The following is a 21,252-nucleotide window of genomic DNA, read 5'->3' as shown; positions in this document are numbered from 1 at the left end:
TCTTTTTTTCCCCAGTTATTCTAGCTATTCTTCACAAGTTACAAGATCAACGAATAACAAGTAAATGGTCTGAATATTCAGTTTCATAACAACTGTGTCAGGCACTCCATCCTCACCCAGCACATCCTCATACCTCTAAGCACCACTGCACCAGCCAGGTTTTTCTAGGAAAAATTTCTTTGAATTTCGGTTTAGATGCTTTAGAGATTTCTCAATTTCCTTGAAACAAGATTTATTTATTTTTTATTTTTTTTACATATTTCAAGATTAACTTCTATCTAAAAATAAAATTCATATAATCAAATAAAGAAGGGGAAACTAACTGATCACGGCGTATAACGCAGAATTTTAAGGTACCTAAAAATGTATTAAAACTGAAATTGTGATCTTAATGAACATGTATTTAACTTAGTATGGTACTGACTAACTAATTAGCTAAAGGAATAGTTTGATACATAATCAGGGGGTAGTCCAAAGCCATTACATGTCATTTTCAACTTGATGATGATTTTGACTGAAATTATGGGAGAGCTAATTCGCGAATCTAAAGGAGGGGGGGGGGGGGATCGGGGGGAAATTAAAATTTCTTGAATTTACATTGTAAAATTAGCAAAAATATGCCTCGGACGCCCCCCCCCCCCCCCTAAAAAAATGATGGATCCGCGCATGAAGCTATGTAAAACATGTTCAAAGAAACACATCGTGCATGAGTAAATGACATTGATGTCCTGAAAAAGGAAAGAACTAGTTGTAATACATTTACATATCAATTTCAATTTCAATTCAATTTCATAAGAAATTACCAGCTCGTAATAATTTTAATTCTAAACATTAAATGGAACAAATAAGGTCGAGTTGCAAATTATTCAATGATTTGTAACACGACTTATAAATTCAGCATCTATGGGCATTGGCAAATCAGGCGGGAAAGTTTATCTATTTTTTTTTGGGGGGGGGGACAATAGTTTTACTTATATTTTCTTTTCAATCCGCTTGTTTATATAAAAATATGCATTTAAATATAAACACATGTATCATGTTTATGCATCCACTCATATATAGAGGAGGTAAGATTTTTATCTCTAAGGCTCAGTGCGTTACGGTAAGTTCTGATGCTAGTCACGGTGTGGTTTAACTTAAACAGAGACATAAATAACACCGTCTCTGCTTTAAATAATCAAAAAAGGTCGGAAATTAAGCACAAATATTTCACAAAAAATTGTGACTTAATAAATTATATCAATAAACGCTAATGAATGACTATGTCATAATCTAATTTTAAAATAAGCTTGCATCAGTTTCAATTCAACAAGAATCCGGAATGTTTTCCACTACTACTCGGCTTTTATGTACAGAAATAGCGGAAGTGGAATTTCGAGCCCAACACCTCTTTTCAAGGAGACGATTAATTCGTGATGAATAGTCAATTTTGGTATGTTTTAATGATTACCTTACTTATAAACATTATTCCTCAGATTAACAAAATTATTTTTATGATGATAGCAAAGACCATTAACGGTCATACCCCGATTTTATTTGTGAAAATGATCGGGCTCGGCCTAGCGTGGGTTTTCACCACAAAGCCGCCATGACAGTACCAACAAGAAGTACAGAAAACACTTCAGTTTTCGCTATGTTATGCGTTATAAACAACATGAATATATCCAGTTTCGCAAAATGTTGAGGAATGAAATAAATTAAGCCCTTTTCTGTACTTGACTTCCATTTTTAACAAGGGTGTTTTCTAGTTCAGTAATTGAGCTGTGACGTAACAAGTTTGTGAAATTTTCAGCGGGAAATTTTGATCCACTTTTGCCATGTATGAGGGGCACGGGTTAAACAGGAAATGAGAAACATTACTTACCCCACACTTTGTTTTAAAATTGTAGTTTAATCCAAGCATTCCCAGTTTATAAGTTAATTGTCTGCTATCTTTGGTTAATGGAATAACTTCTATATTGGACTATCACAGTAACAGTGATTGTCATATGACATTTGCAGGGAGGTATATGCTAACTACGGGCCCTGGAAGTTATTGTAAATATATTGCATGTGCATGTATAAAAAAGTACATGCACATGCAATATATTTACAATAACTTCCAGGGCCCGTGATGCTAACTATATTGCTTTAGGAAGGGGCTATACCCATTGATGTATTGAAAAAAATAAGTAATTATTCAAACTGAAACTATCAAAATTTTTAAAAGGGGCTACATGCAATTTAAAACATTAAAAAAAAAAATATTTACATTTTACTGTGTTTTTCCATTAAATTCCGTGATCTTTAAATGCCTTTAAATGCAACACCTATTCACTGTGTATGAATTTACAAGTAATTTACATAAGTAGTTTTCAAACAGTGATTTCTATGTTATCGGTTAAAAAATGTATTTCATAAATGTTGTCAAAACACCATGTTTTATAATTATTCAACAAAACAGTTGACTTTATTGTTAAAGGCAACATTGCAGTAGTTATTTTTCATGAATTATACTTTCATGCTCATCGATCTCATCTCAACAGTCTCTGTGATAACCAGTTTAAACCGGTTTTACAAATCAGCCGTTCTTGCTGTTACTAATTTACTCCCCCCGTGATCTGCAATTTATATCGATTTATTTAAGTAAACAATTGATTTCTTCAGTAAGGAAATGTAAATATAAGCATTAAATGATTTATTTTTAACGTCGTCGTGTCAATAACTGCCGTCAGGTGAGCAGACAAATTATCATAACGTGCTAACGAACGTTATTCAATTTGTCTGCTCACCTGACGGCAGTTATTGACACGACATAATTATCCTATTGTTAAGTGTTCCCAGTTTAAATCAGTATATCTATCTAATAAACAATTATATCGAAATATAAACAGCTAAAACCTAATACCAAAACATTCAAAATATTATATTTTCATGAGTTTATGTCATATAAACAATATTAAAAGAGGAGTTTGAGGGGGCAGTTGGCTCGTCGTTGTCCGAGACTTCGCTGATGTTTTATAGCTGGCCAATATATTTTCTATATATTAATTTTATTTTTCAATTTTTTGTTTCAAAAATGTCTAAAACCTGTTCACACTTTTCATTAAAAGAATATACTTTTGGTTTAAGATCATTATCCCAATTCACTAAAATGTAGTTTTAAAAGTAAGGTTGGTCCCGTACCATTTTTCAACAACAAAACACGCTAATGGCGAAGTTGCCAATCTCTGTTATTTATGTCTCTGGTCTCACATCTGTAAACTATAGTTAACACTGAAAACAATCATTTGTGGTTGATAAACATAGTTTATCTGATAAATAGGGTTTTATGATCATTAAACTATCGGCTGTTAACTATAGTTTACAGATCATAAACTATAGTTACCTACGTTAATCTATATTTCACATCTGTAAACTATAGTTTACGAATGCAAATCTATGTTTTTCTGTTTGGAAATACACGTTAACAATAGATTTTGCTGATAAATATAGATTCATCTCTGTAAACAGTAACTATGGTTTACATTCGTAAACTATAGTTTAGAGTTGACAAATATAGTTTCACGATTGTGAAACTATATTTATCAGATAAACTATGTTTTACAATCGTTAATTATAGTTTTTCGGTTTTTAACTATTGTTAACTGTCATTTATACCATGCTTTACAAACCTAAAACTATGTTTATTACATTTTTGTGAATTTGGTGCCTTAATGTCTAAATAATACAATTTGAATTCGTGAACTATAGTTTAGAGTTGTTAATCATAGTTTCGCAATTGTGAAACTATATTTATCAGATAAACTATGTTTAACAATCGCAAATGATTGCTTTCAGTGTAAACTATAGTTTACAGATGTGAAACATAGATTATTGCGTTAACTATAGTTTACAGACGTGAAATATAGATTAACGTCGTTAACTTTAGTTTTCGATCCGTTAACTATAATTAACAGTCGATAAACCTAGTTTATCGACTGTGAAACTATGATTAGCTCATTTTTGTGAATTTGTATGATAAATGTAGTTTCACGATTTGTGAAACTAAAATTAACAACTTTTAACTATAGTTTACGATTATCAGCAAAATCTATTGTTTACGTTTTTTACAGATAGATAAACTATGATTATCATTCATAAACTATAGTTTACATTTGTGAAATATAGTTTTACAGATGTAAACTATAGTTAATGAATCGTTAACTATAGTTTAGGATCTGTAAACTATAGTTAACAGCTGATAAACCTAGTTTATTGACTGTGAAACTATGTTTAGCTCATTTTTGTGAATTTGGCGTGCCATACTTATCGGATAATATTGGGTCAGCCTGCCAAGGGACACAGTTCAGTGCATTTTTTGCAAAGTTTCAATTGATGTACATATTAAGGTCCTAAATACTTATTGAAATAAACTTTGACTTACTTTGTTGCCAAATTTAACTTAAAGAAGTAAAATTATTTTCAATAAAAAGTAGGAATTGAATTTCTTTATTGATTCAACAAATCAGCAATATAAACAATAATGTTATGATCATTTCTGTTGCCTTGCATTTATGTGATAGATTAAACAATTGTATTTAATACACCAGGAAGTATTACATTTAAACTTGCTGTCATTTGCCTGTTTGTTTTTGTGGATTTACTTTCATTGTTCAGTAAGGTGTATTAATAAATTTCTCTTTGTCAAAGTGAATTGTTGAAAAAGCATTGTCCATAAAAAGAGCATTCATTCAAATCGTAATACAATGTATAATGTTTTTATTAAAATTTTAGATTTGACGAAAAATTAAACATGGCAGTTAAAGTGGACACAAGCAGGGTGGATGCCCTTAAACAGACCGTAGAAGAAGTAGTAAGTACTTATTATTTATTAACTGCATGTACTAGTTACTAAATGTTTAGCCATGAAAATCTCTATATTTTTTAATGAAAGTCTGGAAATGTGCAGAATTTGTGACTAAGGTTTAAAGGATTTTTCAACTGACAAAATTTGAAATTTTTTCAGTGTGTAGAGCTGGCAAGTCTTGGTGAGGAATCCTTGTTTATGTCCATCAATTTAAAACAGAGAAGTTGCTTCTACCTTGGATCTGAACCTGGCAAAGAATTTCTTACAAAGAGAATGGACGTCATAGAAAACTTCTACCACTTTATCAACAGTATGTTTATAACAATCTGTTAAATTAAATAGTAATTCAGTATTCCTTGCATTAAAATCAATTTGGTTTTACTTTAGATCTGTATGTAATATGCGCTAGTTGAAATAGGAAAATCTTGTTAAGGTTAAGAAAGATGTTTTGTGTTTTTCTTTAGATGTATGTTTTCTTTTGAATCCTTTAAAATTGTACCGTACTGCATTGCCTTGATTGAAACGGATAATGATAGGTTATTTTTGCCCAATAGTTGTTAAACAAATGAAATTTATTATTAAAAATGTAGTGAGTCATGCTACACAATTTAAAAAAAAATAAAATGTTGCAAAAATGATCATGGACATCTGACCCACTGGCATTCAACCTGAAAGTTTAAGCTTAAATGATATACTTGACTGTGGGATGATTCAACATGCATATTACAAAAATTACACTCTTAACACACAATTAGTGTTTTAGAATATGTATTTACCAGACTACATTTGACAAAAGGTTGCATTCAATGTTGTTAACAAATAATTTATGTCTATAAAACATTGAGAAAACGTATTAAAGGTAGATTTCAACATAATGATAAAAATGATGTCCAATACCTTCACGTAATGCACAGGGGTATTCTTGAAATCATTTTGAACAGGTATTAATACGCTCCTTTAATAAGGACATTGTCATCTTTGGGTAGGTTAGATGCAGAGACATTTCTCTTATATTAAATTAGTTTGAGATTGTCATAAATCAATAGAAAACACTTTAACATTTTGTATTTGCAGCTCACTATCCACTTGATGAGTCAGAACAGCAAAGTACAACTTCATCACCGACCAAGGCTGCACAGTATACAGGTGATATAGACTTTGAGAAAATTCCACAGAATCCACAGCCAAGTGAGTCTGATGCAGATGATTCCAACTCTTTCACTATCGACAATGAGATGAGGGAGGACCCTGATTTTGAGCACAACTTAAAAAAGAACTCATTGGCATCACTGTTTAAAAAACGGTCGGTTGGGAGACCAAGAAAGATGGATATTTTTGATGGACGGGACAGAAATGCCACCTTGTTAGAAGATATGGAAAAAGTTATCATGAACAAACCTGTCGTATCAGAAATACCCTTTGGAGATCAGCTGAACAACCTTAGTGAGAGTGGAAGTAAGATAGAAAAGATTGTTACATCAGATGTAGAGTTTGTAAAATCATTAAGAAATAATAGGAAATGCCTTCTAATTTGTGGAAACTGTGGAACCCCATGCTCCTGGAAAAGGTCTATGTTGACACATTTGGGGATCTGCAAAGGAAAGAAGAAAGATCAGAAAGAAGAGAAAGATGTCACAACAACAGTTGTCATGCAAGAAAAACCTCCTGAAACCAAAGTAACTGAAACCATAGCATCAGAAGGAGGTCAGATAGTAATAGAACTTGTAGATGGAAATGGAGAACAGCAAATTGCAGTACTTCAAGCCTCACCAGAAGACACATTAGCTCAAAATTTACAGTTACAAAGAGAAGTTGCAAAACAAACAGATGATCCTCTAGAACAAGCTATACAGAGTATAACAGAAAGCCAAAATGAATCACAACCATCTGTAGAGAAGACACAGAAAGAAGAATCAAATCAACCAATAGAGAAGGAATCTCAACAAGTCAACACTACAGAAATGATGGAAGCATCACAAATAGAACATGGAACCTCTGAAACTAAACAGGCTACAGAAGAGCAAGTTTCTAGTCAAGACGATGGCAATAGCCAAGATTCCAAGTTTAGTCAGATCAGTGAAGACAATGATGATACACTAGACAGCACAATGGGTGATGAAGAAATGGAGAAAAACTTGGAAGATATAGAAGCAATGGAATCTCTTATCATGACATCTGGAGGTAGCGAGAATAAGAAAAAAGAGGATAAGGAAGACAGTGATGAAGCAGAAGTTGAAGAGGAAAATATTGAAGAACCGATGGAAGAAGATGATGATCCAGATTTCAATGCCCAAGAGGAGGCAAGGGAAGAAGTTGAGATTGCAACTCCAAGGACACGTTCTAGACGGCAGATAAAAATGAGCAAAAAGTACGAAGAATATATTGTAAAAGTAAAAAAGGAACCTGTTGAAGACTCTCAGACTCCGGAGGAAAACCTAAAAACAAATGAAAGCACTGCATCTCCAATGACACGGAAAAGAAAAGCAGAAGAGTCTCCCACAGTAGCAAAATCTCCTAAGGGAAGAAAGCCTAAAAATCAAGGTGAAGCAGAGAAAACGCCTGGGCCAGCAAGTAAGAAGGCTAAAACAGTTGAGGATGAGTCTGCAACAGAGATAGTCACACCTAAAAGAGGGAGAGGACGACCTCCCAAGAATCCAAAACCTGCTGCTTCAAAGGAGGACAAAGCAGAAAAAATCCAGGACGAAACAAAGGAGGAAAAAGAAGAAAAATCTGCACAAGGAGAAAAAGATGAAACACCAGAAGAAGATGTGCTCGGGGAAGAAGAAGAGGAGGCTCCTGATGACACAGTAAAAGATGAAGATTATGATGAAGAAGTGGAAGAATTTGTTGAGCCAGTTAAAAAGGTGAAAGGAAAAAGAGGAAGAAAGCGTGGTGGTAGGAAAGAAAATGAAACTGGATACAAGATAACAGCGCAAGATGTCAATGATGCCGCAGACATTGGTGTAGAAAAGGGTGACTTTAGATGTAAGCAGTGCAACATTGTTATAAAATGGAAAAGGTCATTTATGAGACATATTGAGCAACATAGACTGTTGAATGATGGTAAGACAGATTATCTTAAATGTCCAGAATGCAGTCGAGAATTTGTATCAGAATGGGAAATGAAGAATCATATGAGAGGCAAACACAAAATGCTGGGAGTCTTCGAGTGTGATACATGCCCAAGAAAGTTTAATACGGCTATACAGTACAAAAATCACAAAAAAGAATGTTCGGAAGAAAACCCAATGCCTGAAGATCCGGAAGAATCTGAAGAGAAGCCTTTCACATGCAACTACTGTTTGTTCAAGTTTAAGAGCGAAGACCAGCTTATAACGCACAAAGAGCTGCATAACATCGTAGATTTCAAGTGCGATGAATGCGGGAAGGTGTTTCCTGAAGGATATAGGCTGAAGAATCACAAACGTGACGCACATGACAAATCCAAACATTTTGCATGCGACATCTGTGGAAAGGTTTTCACCAGTACAAGATACTTGCACAGACATCGTGTGTGTGTTCACAAGCAAACAGAAAGTGTCTGCAGAGTATGTGCAAAACTGTTCTCAACAAAAGAAGAGCTAAGATTGCATATCAAAACTGCCCATGAAGAAACTGATTCTCTAACGTGTGGAGTGTGCAAGAAGAAATTTACCTCGCTTCGAGATTTAGATGCCCACAGACCAGAACACTATGGCTACCAGTGTGACACTTGTGGAAAGAAGTTTCAAAAACTGATCAAACTCAGAGAGCATGTTCATTCACACACAGGAAATTATCCATATTATTGTGATTTCTGTAGGAAGGGCTTCCTGCATACGCATGCTTTGGAAACTCATCTTTTGACGCATGAGACAAACAGACCAATATATATTTGTGATGTATGTGGTCAGCAGTTCAAAACTAAAACCATTCTGCTAAAGCATGCCAATGTACATAAGGAAACAGTTGATTATCCATGCAAGTTTTGCGACACTGCATACAGAACTCCTGATGGGTTAAAGATTCACATGATAGAAGTCCACATGAGTGAAGAACAGATTAAATCTTGCGGTCTGGAAATTTTCAAATGTGAAATATGCGACAAAGTCATGGCCCGAAAGCAACATTATGATCGCCATAAAGCACAGCATTTGGGACTGAAGAAATACAAGTGCGAGGAGTGTAACATGTCTTTCTACACCCAGTATCACCTCAACCGCCACCACAAACTGCACCACGATCAAAGCAAGTTTGCCAATCAGAGGTCTATGCTCCAGCAACAGCAAGAAGAAGGGAAGGAACAGATTGAGGAGATTATTACAGAGACGATTGTGGAAGAGAATGTGGATAATGCCGAAACAATACAGTACATAGGGACGCTTGAAGACGGCAACCACCAGGTCCAGACCATCAGCTACGCCATGAGTGGAGAAGGCGGCGAGGAGCATCAGATGGTGGAGTTCGTAGTCATTAATGTACCTCAAGACTCGGTGACCGAAGTGGTGGAGCAGCAAGAAGGCATGGAAGGAGAGGTCGTTGCGCACGTGACTGAAGACGGCACCGTGGTTCATTCAGCTCAAGTGTCGGAGATGCAAACAGAGCCTGATCCTCAGAATCAACCGGAAGTGACGACAACAATCACAGCAGAAGACGAAAACGATGTGGTCCAGTCAATACTTAATTTGCAAGAAGCCATCAATATGGGTTGAGGTGTTTGTGGTATTTAATCACGCATTTAATTTGATATTTACAATTGTGTTTTCCAAAATCTAAAAAACAAAATTTTCCCCTTATCTGAACTACCTTCCTGATTTTAATTTATTGAGTGATATTTACGTAAAATGACTATATTTATAAATCAGTAATGTAACAGAAAACACCATTGCGTTGAACTTGATTTCCACTTATGTTATTATATCATGTATATATGTAAATAATTCTGTTTAGCATGTTCTTGTCAACAGTTCATTATGTACGAGTTTTTTTTTAATTGAAATGTTATTTATTTGGCAACTATTGAGAGACTGTTCATTGTGTTAACAATTCATAAAGTTACTCACTTCTTCTTCCGTTTCTTTTAACGCCTTACTGTTTTGAATATATTTATTTCCGATTGTTGAGGTATATGAGAATGACATCTTGAATGTACACTATGTTAATCAAATAATGGAAATATTATTTATGAAGTTGAAAAATAAAATTTGAAATTCAGGTTTGTCTTTTTAGTGGACATTCAGATTTGGTATATAGTAATTTTATGGGCGACATGTGCATCACAAAGTTTGTGACAGACGTGTTACAAGGAATGTGAACACTTAGCGGTCAAATTGTAAACGAATACATGCGCGGATCTAGACTAGTCTAAATTAACTAGAATTGTCATGTTTGAGAATTAAAGGGGACACCATTTGGATGTTTTCCTATTCATTTAAAACATTTTATGCTAGGATAAAATTCAAGATGAATGATATTTATGTTGGAGGGCAGATAAAAAACATAAACCAATATGCCAATCTACCGAATTTTTGTTCTGAACAATGTATATCTACTGTAAAAAAAAGATATTTCCAGCACTTTAACAAGCACAGTACTTGAAACATTTTGATAGTGTGGTTATTTATACCAGAAATAAGTGTTCCATCTGATTATGAGCAATATGAGCTGCAATTTTGATGCAGGAAATTTTTATTGTAAATTGTAATTTACCATATAGCGGTAAATTGAATAATGGTTTAAAAGAAAAACTTATCAAATTTTGGTAGAAAAAGCTATTTAGAAAGTTAAAATTATCTAAAATATTAGTTTTCCATGTATTCCATAGTAAAGTAACATTCTTATATAATGTAACGATTTGGTGAATACTACCTATGATACAGGTTAAAGTAATATGCAGAATTATCTTTGCCTTTACATAAGGAATAAGAAATCATTCTGTGAGTATTATGAGGTGATAATTTTGGTCGGGGCATGATCAAATCCAATAAAGGGCGTTATGATAAATTTGATCACGCCCCGACCGAAATATTCAAAGAATGATTCCTTATGAATTACATTTATATAATTTTAATTAGCCATTGTACGATTAAATATTCAAATAAAAATAAGCAAACCCCGCAGGTGCTTGCGCCTCAATTATACGTCATTTGAAGTTATTGGTAATATAGTACAAAATCGATACGTAGTGTTATCACAGACAAATACACTATAGCAAATTAAGGTCCAAAAAATACAGCTCATATTATTAGGGTTCTTAAAAAAGGACCAAAATAAAAAACAACTGGAAGCGATGACCCACTATTTGAACGTTTTTGGGGCGCAACAGCGTTAAAGAATAATTCACTCAAACGTTATGACCTCATTGGTCCAGTGGCTAGAACATTAAGAAGATGCGTTTTGCTTAGACAGTTTCAACGAGTTTGTTAGAGGTTCATCACAAAAAAATATTTTAAATATTTTTGTTCTTCGTGTTAATTTCCTTAAATTCTGACAGTTTATTTTAACAATCAATGACTAATGTATATTTTTATTTTGGGTGGTTTCATTCTAGCTGTTTTTTAATAAATTAAAAGTTGCAATCGTATTTTACAATCAAAATAATAGGTATTTGGCAATGTCATTTCTCTACGAACAACAACAAAAAATAATATTCTAATTCTATAATTCTATAATAAATTTATATACCCAATTATATATTTAATCTTCACAGCATCATGCATTGACAATTTTTTTTCAAAAATTCTTATTCACTTCACTCAAGATAAGGCGGATGGAGCCAATACAGGGAAACGTATGAACAAAGTTCATTTCTATTTAATATGGGTCTTAACTACTCCTTTTAATGAGGAAGAAAGCTCTATAAGTGAGCAAATGAAAGTGTTGGGTTTTATTTCTAAGTATAAAACAAATAATATTTCAAATGAGTGAAAGTATTTCAATATACTTCAGATGACATTAATGTAAATATGAAGCATAGGTATATTTGTAAGTAAACTTAATTTCCTGCTTGTTTGCCATTTGTGAGCGACGACACGGAAACTATCGGTATGAAAAAGATTATACTTCCTGTACCGTCTGAATACACTTGCAAAGGAATACGTAACTCCTAAACATCTAACTGTAAGTATATCAACGTATTTTTCGAATAATTACTAAACATTGAATTATAAAATTATCAAAATCGTGTAAAATAGGGGGATTTGGGGGGAGTTTTCATGAAAGGAGATGACATAGATGACCGCAATGTTTGTTTTTACCTGGGGTCAAATGATATGTAAACCTATACGCATCTGGAAGCAATACGATAAAAACAAATCTGATACGCGATACATGAGGTAGAATTTGTGTGAAAATTTTATGAAGCGTATCTGACGCTATGCTTTAGCGATTTTTTTAAAGAAAAAAAAAATCATTTGCTGCAGTTGTTCTTAACGGACGTTCGCCCGGCCAAGCGGACTTCAGGCTGAAAAAAAATGGAGCCAGGGTACGACTACCACGTTGTTGGAACGATTCATAATTTTGGAGTCTTCAAAAATTCGGGAAAGAAGGTTATCTTACAGGTAGTTATGATTTAACATTTGCATTTTTGTTAAAAATAAGGATTGAGAGTCGTGTTAAAGAAAAAAAGTTTGATAAAAATGAAATATATATTGATGTTATAGCATATAGTTACACGTAATGTCATCACTCTTGATATCAAACATCACGTACTTTGAATCTTAAATGGTGCTTTTGGCTGCTAAAAAAGATAAAGTACGTTCCTGATTGTCTAAAATTATAATACACATATTCATCCAATTGATTTCATTGCTATAACTATACCCTTCTTGATATTCTTCCTTATGAGTTTCCCGTCTATTATGATATATATCGCAAGCATATAGATTTAGATACTAGTATTGCAAGCAGAAAAAAACTCTTCATGATGTCTAATTTTAGAAAAGGCGAGGCACAAGTCCATCTTAACTCATATCTATGTTTCTTGTTTTGTTGAAAGTTGAACTTGAATTTGCAGATTGACTTCAAGACCAACAAAGTCAACCTGATAAAAAGAGGGACCATTCAATATAAATGTGACTTTGATGATCTCTCCTACGATTCGGAGGTAAAATCAAATTCATAATCCATAAAATTCAAAAGTTCATGTACCTGACTACATCAAATCAAATAAATTTACAGCCCAATAAGGAAAACCAACTTATGAGTTTCATTGTTAAACAGTTTGTTAACAGTTAATTTCCTCTTGTGATAAGTTTGCGAAATTCACACTATGTATCCTTGCAGGAAGGAGTGTTGTTTTGCATCAAAATTGGCGGGAAACAGACAGAGCTCACAGCTGAAAACCTTGAGGAGAAGACCGCGATCTGTCGTCTGCTGAGTATCGTACAGTCGACTGCTGTTGATTTGGTGAAACGCGAAGATAGAAGTACGCAGCTACATCACAACTTTTACAAATTTATTGCTTTAACAAACCATTTACCATTTCAACCCACCCATCCCCTTAAAAAATTCTTCGATTTACATGATCGTATACTCTTTCCTTTAGTAAACAGTTTGGATAAAGCTGAAGATCTTGTTGTCAGAACTCGGGCGTCGTCTGTACTGAAAGAAGGCGTGCTGGAAAAGAAAGGAAACGCCACCATTCAAATATGGGCAAAGTAAGCGACTTCTCGAGCTCTATTCGTAATAATGTAACGATGTAAAAAGGGGTTATGGTTTTGATGAACTACATGTACTATTAAGCATTGAATACTTATTTTTGGATGTCGTCCGTCGGTCCTATAACACACGAAGTGGTACAGACAAATTTAATACTGTGGTGTTATCTTTTTTTGTTGAATACCAATTTTCGTGGATTTCGTTGTTAAGTTAATGTTCTTTGAAGTCCAATTTCTATTAACAGTTTGTAATAAATAGGGTCATTTGCCACGAATTTACGTATCCTTGAAACTGTGATTTTTTTCATCATCCACGAAAATTGATACCCTTGATTATAAATGAAATCACAATACCGCGTGGTATTATAATTTGTCTAACTGCTTGGTGTGTTATAGGACCTATGATACATACATGAAACATACATGGAACAGCCATATTATAGTAAAACTCGTTTAGTATGTACACGGATATAGCGAATTTTCGGATATAGCGAAGTTTTCTTTTATTCCCGGTAAAATTCTAAACAAATCTTTGCAAAATTTTACGGTTATAAGGAATTCGGATGTAACGAATTTACGGATATAGCGAACTGATTTTGAGTCCGGTAGAGGTGAGTAATAACGAAATCGAACACTTTTATAACAAATCTCTACAGTTTAAAAAGTTTTCGTTACCATTTAACGTAATACATGTAGTTTGAATTAAATTAATTTCATATAAATTTTTCAATTCATAATCTGATTGTTAAAGGTATCAAAGTAATGTATTTTTATTTTAAGCCAATTAGCAAAAAAAAAACTATATATAGTCTTGTAAAAGAATACACATATGTAGTGAATTCGGTATGGTTATTATTGCGAATTCGTTATGCGGATATAACGAATTTCGGATATAACGAAGTAAATCCACTGGTCCCTATGACTTCGCTATAACCGAGTTTAACTGTAACATGCTGTTTATCGCTTCAGCGACTTTTAATATAGTGACATAAAATTGGTCAAAAAATCTTTTTTATTGACAAATAGATATGATTTAACGATTCTTTCCATTAGTACATATCAAATTGGTTATGTAAGTTTAAATATTTCAATTAATCTTACATTAAAAATACACCCAAAACGCTTCTATTTTGTGCTTCTGGCGCAGTGTATTCACAGTGAACTGAACGTCGCATATTTACAATGGAAACATAAGGGGAAATATACACTGATTATATCAATATTAATAATTTCAGGAGAAAAGTAAAGGTGACACCAGGAATGTTTTCATATTTCAAAACCGATGAACAGGTAATAGAATTTGTATATATATGCACAATTGACTAAAATTAGGAAATAGATAATTTTTCATGATGTAATGATCCTTTACATAAATGAAATGAGATCCTGCATGAATATCATTTTTTTTCAGGTTTGAACGTTTCGTCCTTATGAAATTAATATCATTTTGTTACTGCGTTCTCTTATTTTTGGTCTTTATATATTCCAGACAGCGTTGAACGTAGTTCCTTTGAAACCGAATCAGTACACGGTAAAAAAAGTGGGGCACTATGGATTTAACATTATATTTCCAAAAAGAACTTACTAGTAAGTAAATCATACCATTTACCGTTATTATCTGATGTTACTTTTAATCTTGGATTTAGTTAACGTAGTAAAAATCATCATATTTCTTATTTTAAAATTTGTATTTCTAGCTTCCGTCTGGTTAGCGGCTCCCATTCACCAGCCTCGCAGACAGAGAGGGATGAGTGGATAAGCGTAAAACATTCAATTTTTGTTTAAAAATAAAATTTAAAATTTAATTTTTCATCAAATGACATGCAACAATGCATTGTGTTATAATAATATCCTTCAAAAAAATATCTTAAACACTTTTCTACCAACTTTATAAATGTTCCTTTGTTACCTCTTTAATGTCGCCTTTCCAGGCATTCTCAAATGCATGTCAAGAAAAGAGAAGAACAGTAGTGGATTTCGAAGGATGTGCATTAGAACCAAGCCACCAACCGAGTCAGAAGTACTTGCTAAATGTTGGCTCATTCAGACAATCAGACGATGCATTGTACTACCACGCTCTTGGGGTGAGTTCAGTGTTTACAGGACATGTACTGTATACAGGGAAATATTCGCCCCCGTTTTATATTTGCCCCTCTAAATGTAGGCTCATTCAGACAATCAGACGATGCATTGTACTACCACGCTCTTGGGGTGAGTTCAGTGTTTACAGGACATGTACTGTATACAGGGAAATATTCGCCCCCGTTTTATATTTGCCCCTCTAAATGTAGGCTCATTCAGACAATCAGACGATGCATTGTACTACCACGTTCTTGGGGTGAGTTCAGTGTTTACAGGACATGTACTGTATACAGGGAAATATTCGCCCCCGTTTTATATTCACCCCTCTCGTCTTCGTTGTCAGCAGGCGAATTTAAGACAGGGCGAATTCTGATGTCTTCAATTATTTCTCTTTATAAACACAACTGTGTCTGGGCGAATTCAATACGGGGCGAAACTGTTTGCAAGTGTAGAAGGGCAAAAATTATACGGGGCAAAACAACCCTATATACAGTATGTATATATCTCTTCATATCGATTTTCAGGTGCGAAACTCACTGTAAAACTACTGTAAAAAAATCAATTTTTCTTGGAAATTTATTTACGTATACATGTAATTTGAAAGGCTCAATTTTCTCCCAAAATAAGAAAATAAAATTAAAAGGGATACACAACATACCCAGCGATTATAAATTTTTGTCACGTTTGAAGAATGAATATGAAGGTTTCACTAGATAGTTATCAGAAGCACACATTTCTTACTAAAACAACCATGTTTTATTTTCACAGGGATAGGTAGAATATTTAAATTTTTTGCAGAAATAAAATTTGTCTTTTTTTTAAGGGCGAAGGAAATAGCAAAAATGATGAGGCTATGTGAGTAAATATCAAATGAATGAGGAAACATATATTCTTGCCGCGATTGAAATATCAATTTTTGTTAAATCGCGTTTTTTTTTTAAATAATTATTTTTATTTTGATATTCAGGAAAGATTCTGCAAATCAAACAAATTTTGGAGAGAAATTATCTGACATTGTTTCAACATCTGTCACGAAGGGGAGATCCAAACTTAGTTCCGGCGAGAAACAACCACTGGTTGCCGTAAAATCGCTTATAACTGAAGAAAATGAGGAAGAAGTAGAAATGCGAGATGGCAAAAGAATTCAGGATGAAGACGCGCTGCAATTAAAGAACCCTCTTTATGATGTTGTGAAAGATCTGCGATACTCCTCTTCTGAAGACAATATGAGTTCGGGTCACGAAGAGATGGTTTGTCCCGAGGGAGATTATGCTTATCCGGAGGATGTTTTCGAGAATCAACATGAAGAGGGCAACAGAAAATCAGAGGCAGGATGTCCAACCTATGACGAAATTGGAGACCAGATTGTTCCATCTGGTAAAAAGCATATCCTTGCTTGTTTGTATTTCATCGGGCACCTGTGCTCGTAAAGTGTTAAAAATATCCTTCATAGTTTGTTAATTTTTTTGTAGAAGAAAACAGGGATCAAGATAAAGAGGAGAATACCATGGAACACGCTCTTTACTCAACAGTTAACCCCAAAACCAATACACACGATTCAGGCAATAAAAAACAATCTTTCACACCCAGAAAGGAAACACCAATTTATTCAGTGTCTGTAAAAAGGCGAAAGTCGAAGAGGGAATTGCAACAACAGCGTGGATCCCTCCCGGCCCCTCCCCCTCCTCCCCCTCTCTCCCTCATTTCACCACTAGCTTTACCATCTGTACAAATCTCAGGTTCACTTTCTGAAAACACGGATGAAGTGAAGTTCAGCCGAAAGAAATCCTTAGACAGGCCTAATTCCCATCCACCGCCGCCCCCAATATCTGAAGATCGCCGCTCGGTGTCATCGGCAACAACAAAATCAGTTGTACCAGACACAACCGAACAGCAAGAATCACATATAGAAGGGTCACCTTATGTTTTTCCGTCTGACAGGAGGTCTGCTTCATCTTTTTCATCAGAGCTATCGCATTCATCTGCAGGCAAGTCGGGTGTTTTATCGGATGATGAACAAGGACAGTTTTCAGAAAAAAATGTTTCGGAATCTTCAAGAGAGAGACTATCTTCGACACAGTCTTCAGAATCATCGAAGTCGGACACACTGATTACAAACACGGTACAAGAGTATTCTAAATCAGATGCTGGGTCCTTAATCACGCTAGTCCACCAGCTAACAATAGTGTCGGATGAGAAAGTCGACCTTTTAAACAGCCATGAGCATCCGACTCCTGCAACCGAATCGGAATCCTCAAACTCTATCAAACAAAACGATGACAAACCCGAAATTGAAAGCAAAGAAGAGTGTCCAACCAAGGAAGACCATATAGTGACATCTTTAGATTCAGATACTGAGAAAACCGATTTACATCATGATGCAGATTTATCAAGGATGGGTTCCTCCAAATTAAACCTACCAGCCCATAATCTTCCCCAATGGCCCCCAGTATCAGAGGTAACACCCCCACCACCACCACCACCACCACCTACCCAGTTTCATTTTCTGTCAAAACCACCAACTATTCCTCAACCCCCCGCGCCCCCGCCTGTCCCACAGACAAACAAGTCACACTCAAAGAAATTAAGGACGCTGCATTGGTCGAAACTGAATAAGTCACAGGCGAGTTAACTGTTTCGTTGAAAATAATCATGATTAACCGAAATACTTTTTATATAAAAATATTAATAGATTGATTAATCTTGTTTATCATTGTAGGTAAAATCGTCATTTTGGAAACATGCGTCAGATCGTAAAAATGACATCAACAAAGATCTCATAATGGAACACTTTTCTATTGTTGAGGAAAACCAACCAACTAAAACAGGTGATAAATCCTTTTCCCTCCATTTTCAAGTTTCTGAAATACATTTGATGCAAGTATACACGTATATTGGTATTTGATTGGCAACTGGCTTTTTTTTTATTCAAAGCTGAACAAACATTTGCTGGAACGAAGTTGTTATTAGATGCTACCAGAGCAAGAAATCTTGGTATCATTCTAACGGGACTCAAAGCTGAGGGAGCTCGTCATATTCGTGAGGTCATAAACTCTGTTACCGAGGACGAATTCTTTCCCGCTGAGAAACTTACCACTATTCGTCGATATCAGCCAACATCTGATGATATAGAACTGTTCAAACTGTATTCCGACAAGAAATCGACACTAGATCCTGTCGACAGGTTTATGTGTGAACTGTGTGAAATTGAATATATTGGAACTCGACTGGATTTGATTCTACTACTTTGGGATTTTCCAAGACAGTTGAGATGTACTCACGAAGTAAGAGTTATTTAATGAATATATCACTATTCCCTAGGAATCTTAAAGATGTGTGATTTGATTTAATGATTTGTTTATCTCCGTTTGATTACAGTCTCTAGAAGAACTTTCACAAGCGTGTTCGGACCTGAAGACTAATACTTACCTTGTGCAGTTGATGGAGTATATACTTGCCGTTGGAAATGTTATGAATAGTAGTCATAAAACACATGGGTTTCCATTAACCTCTTTGAGGATGGTAAGAACATAAGCATTAATACACACATTTATTCAATACTACATATACTTTCCTACTAACTTCGATATTCATTAATGAATAAAAGTATAGATAGTCATTTGGAACCCTTTTACCGGACGGTCGTATTATTGTGTGGCATATCTGTCCATCTGTTTGTAAGTACATTCTTTTTCGGAGTACATTTTTTGCACACACAATGGTGCAATCACACAGTTTTGTATGGTGCGATGCTGCATCCAGGAGAGAGGTGACTCGATACATTAAGTCGACTCTAAAACTTATAAAACAGTGACTCTATGTTTCGTTTTCATGAGCGATACACTTTATTTGGTTTCATTATGCTAGTGTTACCATCTTACAAACACATTCTGTTATTCCACTGGATAAACCTCTGCTATTCAGTCAACTTAATGTTAACTGAAAGATCTGGAAAGGTGACTGAATGGCAGAGTTATGCCATTCAGTCACATTTCAGTTACCTTTCAGTCACATTTAAGTTGACTGAATGGCAGAGAGATTCATCCTGTGTTCATACTCAGGAAAGAGAAATATATGTATGCCATTTGCAAACAAAAGAATACGGTGTTTCCAATGGAAAACTATAACCATTAGGCTGCAATTTCGTTTCTTTTGAAACAGTTTATGGATATGCGAGGCAAAACAACAGATTTTACATTTTCACATTTCCTCGTGGTAATGTTGGAAGAAAAGGATCCAGAGATCATAAAATGGACCGGTACAATGGACAGTGTAATCAGATGTAAAGACATTAACATCAAGGCCCTTGTTACTGAAGTAGAAGGTAAAATTGCAACGTCACTGCACATGAAAAGTTCTTTGTCTTTAGGTTGAAACACAAGTACGAAATAGAATTATTCATGCAATATTTTTTGCATGAAACGTCTTTGATTAAGATATTTTAATGACTATATGTTTTTTGCAGTTCTGAAAAGTGACCTTACAAAACTAAAAAAGAATCTCAAACATTTGAAGTCTAAGATAAAGAAACCAAACGAAATGGAGACGGACTTCCTACATAAAGCACAGGTGCTTTTTCTGATCTTAAAATTAGTCTTTTTACACTAGTGCATTCTATATTACTAATCGTTTAAATGCTAAGTTTGTGATAATTTTCTAATCAATCAGCATAAACTGGTGGAGTTTGAAAACAGTATGAATTTATTAGAGAAAGAGAGTACCAACATACAGACCACATATCGTCATCTTTTGGTAAGCCATACCTTTTGTTATTGTTGTTATATTGTAATTTAGGTATTTCATCAAATGTACACCACTTTTATCAAATAAAGCTATATGGGCTCTTATGACCTGTAAAAAACCATACAATGTTTAAAAGGCGAATAGACATTGATCGTCAGTCAATCTTATTAAAATATTCAGATAATTTGGTCCGCTTATATAGAGCTTATGCGAGAGCGAAGAAAAAGATCTAATTTACATTAGTTTGTCAAATAACCTTCCTGCTGGCAAAAGAATTATAGAGTTCACCGAAAAGGTTCACAATTAACGACTGATTAGATTTCACGACTCGCAACATTTCTGTTCAGGAAGTTTTATATTTTAGTGAGGGTAAACTATATAAAATATTCAGTACAGTATGATCCAGTTTCATACTTCCAACTAAGATGCATGCACTTTAAATACGATGCCATTTAAATGTAGGGTAAGAGAACACTGTTTCTTTTTTAAAGATTTTTTTTCTCAAATTCTAATCTAGGAATACTTTGGAGAAGTAAGCAGCCTTCCATCAAATGAACTGTTCTCTGTCTTGTCCGACTTTGCCCTTAAATTCAGGAAGGCGACAGAGGACATTGATAGGAAAAAACGTTACCAAACGCTCCGCCATTTCTAAGGTGATCAGAGTGTGATCAGAGAATGACAAATTACCAAAAGTGATGACTTACTACCAACAGAAGAAAGAACACATCTTTTACCTTGAAAATACGATCACGCACTATAAAGATACGATAAAAAAAAGAACATGTAAAATTATAGAGACTACCTATTTTTAAAAACTGCAAAGATGATGAATATCATCATAATGGTGTACAGTGTATTATTAAACCTTTTTACTGCTTGTATAATAAATAATTGAAAAAATCAAATGATACATCCGTTGTTTTCTTTGTTATTCGTAGAAACAATATTAAACATCGTCGGAAA

At 34.4% G+C, this 21,252-nt stretch overlaps 2 protein-coding genes across 3 annotated transcripts; both read left to right on the top strand.

Moving 5' to 3' along the window:
• The first annotated feature begins 1,342 nt into the window (after positions 1 to 1,342).
• Positions 1,343 to 10,021, top strand: LOC105340865 (uncharacterized). The gene is made up of 4 exons (XM_066076560.1): positions 1,343 to 1,432; positions 4,756 to 4,834; positions 4,988 to 5,138; positions 5,903 to 10,021. Exons 2-4 carry the CDS (start codon positions 4,775 to 4,777, stop codon positions 9,517 to 9,519), a joined length of 3,828 nt encoding a protein of 1,275 aa, XP_065932632.1. The 5' UTR covers positions 1,343 to 1,432; positions 4,756 to 4,774; the 3' UTR covers positions 9,520 to 10,021.
• A 1,661-nt stretch (positions 10,022 to 11,682) lies between these two features.
• LOC105340863 (uncharacterized) lies at positions 11,683 to 21,166 on the top strand. 2 transcript variants are annotated; one of them, XM_011447098.4, is made up of 19 exons: positions 11,683 to 11,926; positions 12,229 to 12,366; positions 12,822 to 12,911; positions 13,091 to 13,232; positions 13,353 to 13,464; positions 14,700 to 14,754; positions 14,954 to 15,051; positions 15,162 to 15,225; positions 15,396 to 15,548; positions 16,370 to 16,401; positions 16,514 to 16,923; positions 17,019 to 18,169; positions 18,266 to 18,374; positions 18,481 to 18,830; positions 18,925 to 19,068; positions 19,708 to 19,870; positions 20,012 to 20,115; positions 20,215 to 20,298; positions 20,807 to 21,166. In XM_011447098.4, the coding sequence occupies exons 2-19, from the start codon at positions 12,280 to 12,282 to the stop codon at positions 20,939 to 20,941; spliced, it is 3,483 nt and encodes a 1,160-aa protein (XP_011445400.3). In that variant the 5' UTR covers positions 11,683 to 11,926; positions 12,229 to 12,279; the 3' UTR covers positions 20,942 to 21,166. The 2 variants fall into 2 exon arrangements, with proteins under 2 accessions (XP_011445400.3, XP_065932630.1); XM_066076558.1 differs by lacking the exons at positions 11,683 to 11,926; positions 12,229 to 12,366; positions 12,822 to 12,911; ... (4 more) ...; positions 15,162 to 15,225; positions 15,396 to 15,548 and adding an exon at positions 15,682 to 15,802 and having other exon boundaries at positions 20,807 to 21,165.
• Positions 21,167 to 21,252: the final 86 nt, after the last annotated feature.

The sequence above is a fragment of the Magallana gigas genome, chromosome 2 (genome assembly GCF_963853765.1).
Source record: "Magallana gigas chromosome 2, xbMagGiga1.1, whole genome shotgun sequence".
In the NCBI taxonomy this organism is placed as follows: domain Eukaryota; kingdom Metazoa; phylum Mollusca; class Bivalvia; order Ostreida; family Ostreidae; genus Magallana; species Magallana gigas.
Note: the sequence above shows the minus strand (reverse complement) of the source record. Positions and strands in the feature narration are given on the sequence as shown.

Bases quoted from the DNA above. Each gene is read 5' to 3' on its own strand.
- LOC105340865 (XM_066076560.1), top strand. From the start codon at position 4,775: ATGGCAGTTAAAGTGGACACAAGCAGGGTGGATGCCCTTAAACAGACC. The intron at 4,835-4,987 runs GTAAGTACTTAT...AAATTTTTTCAG, and splicing joins AACAGACCGTAGAAGAAGTA to TGTGTAGAGCTGGCAAGTCT. The intron at 5,139-5,902 runs GTATGTTTATAA...TTGTATTTGCAG, and splicing joins CTTCTACCACTTTATCAACA to CTCACTATCCACTTGATGAG.
- LOC105340863 (XM_011447098.4), top strand. From the start codon at position 12,280: ATGGAGCCAGGGTACGACTACCACGTTGTTGGAACGATTCATAATTTT. The intron at 15,549-16,369 runs GTGAGTTCAGTG...CTTTTTTTTAAG, and splicing joins TGTACTACCACGCTCTTGGG to GGCGAAGGAAATAGCAAAAA. The intron at 19,069-19,707 runs GTAAGAACATAA...CTTTTGAAACAG, and splicing joins CATTAACCTCTTTGAGGATG to TTTATGGATATGCGAGGCAA.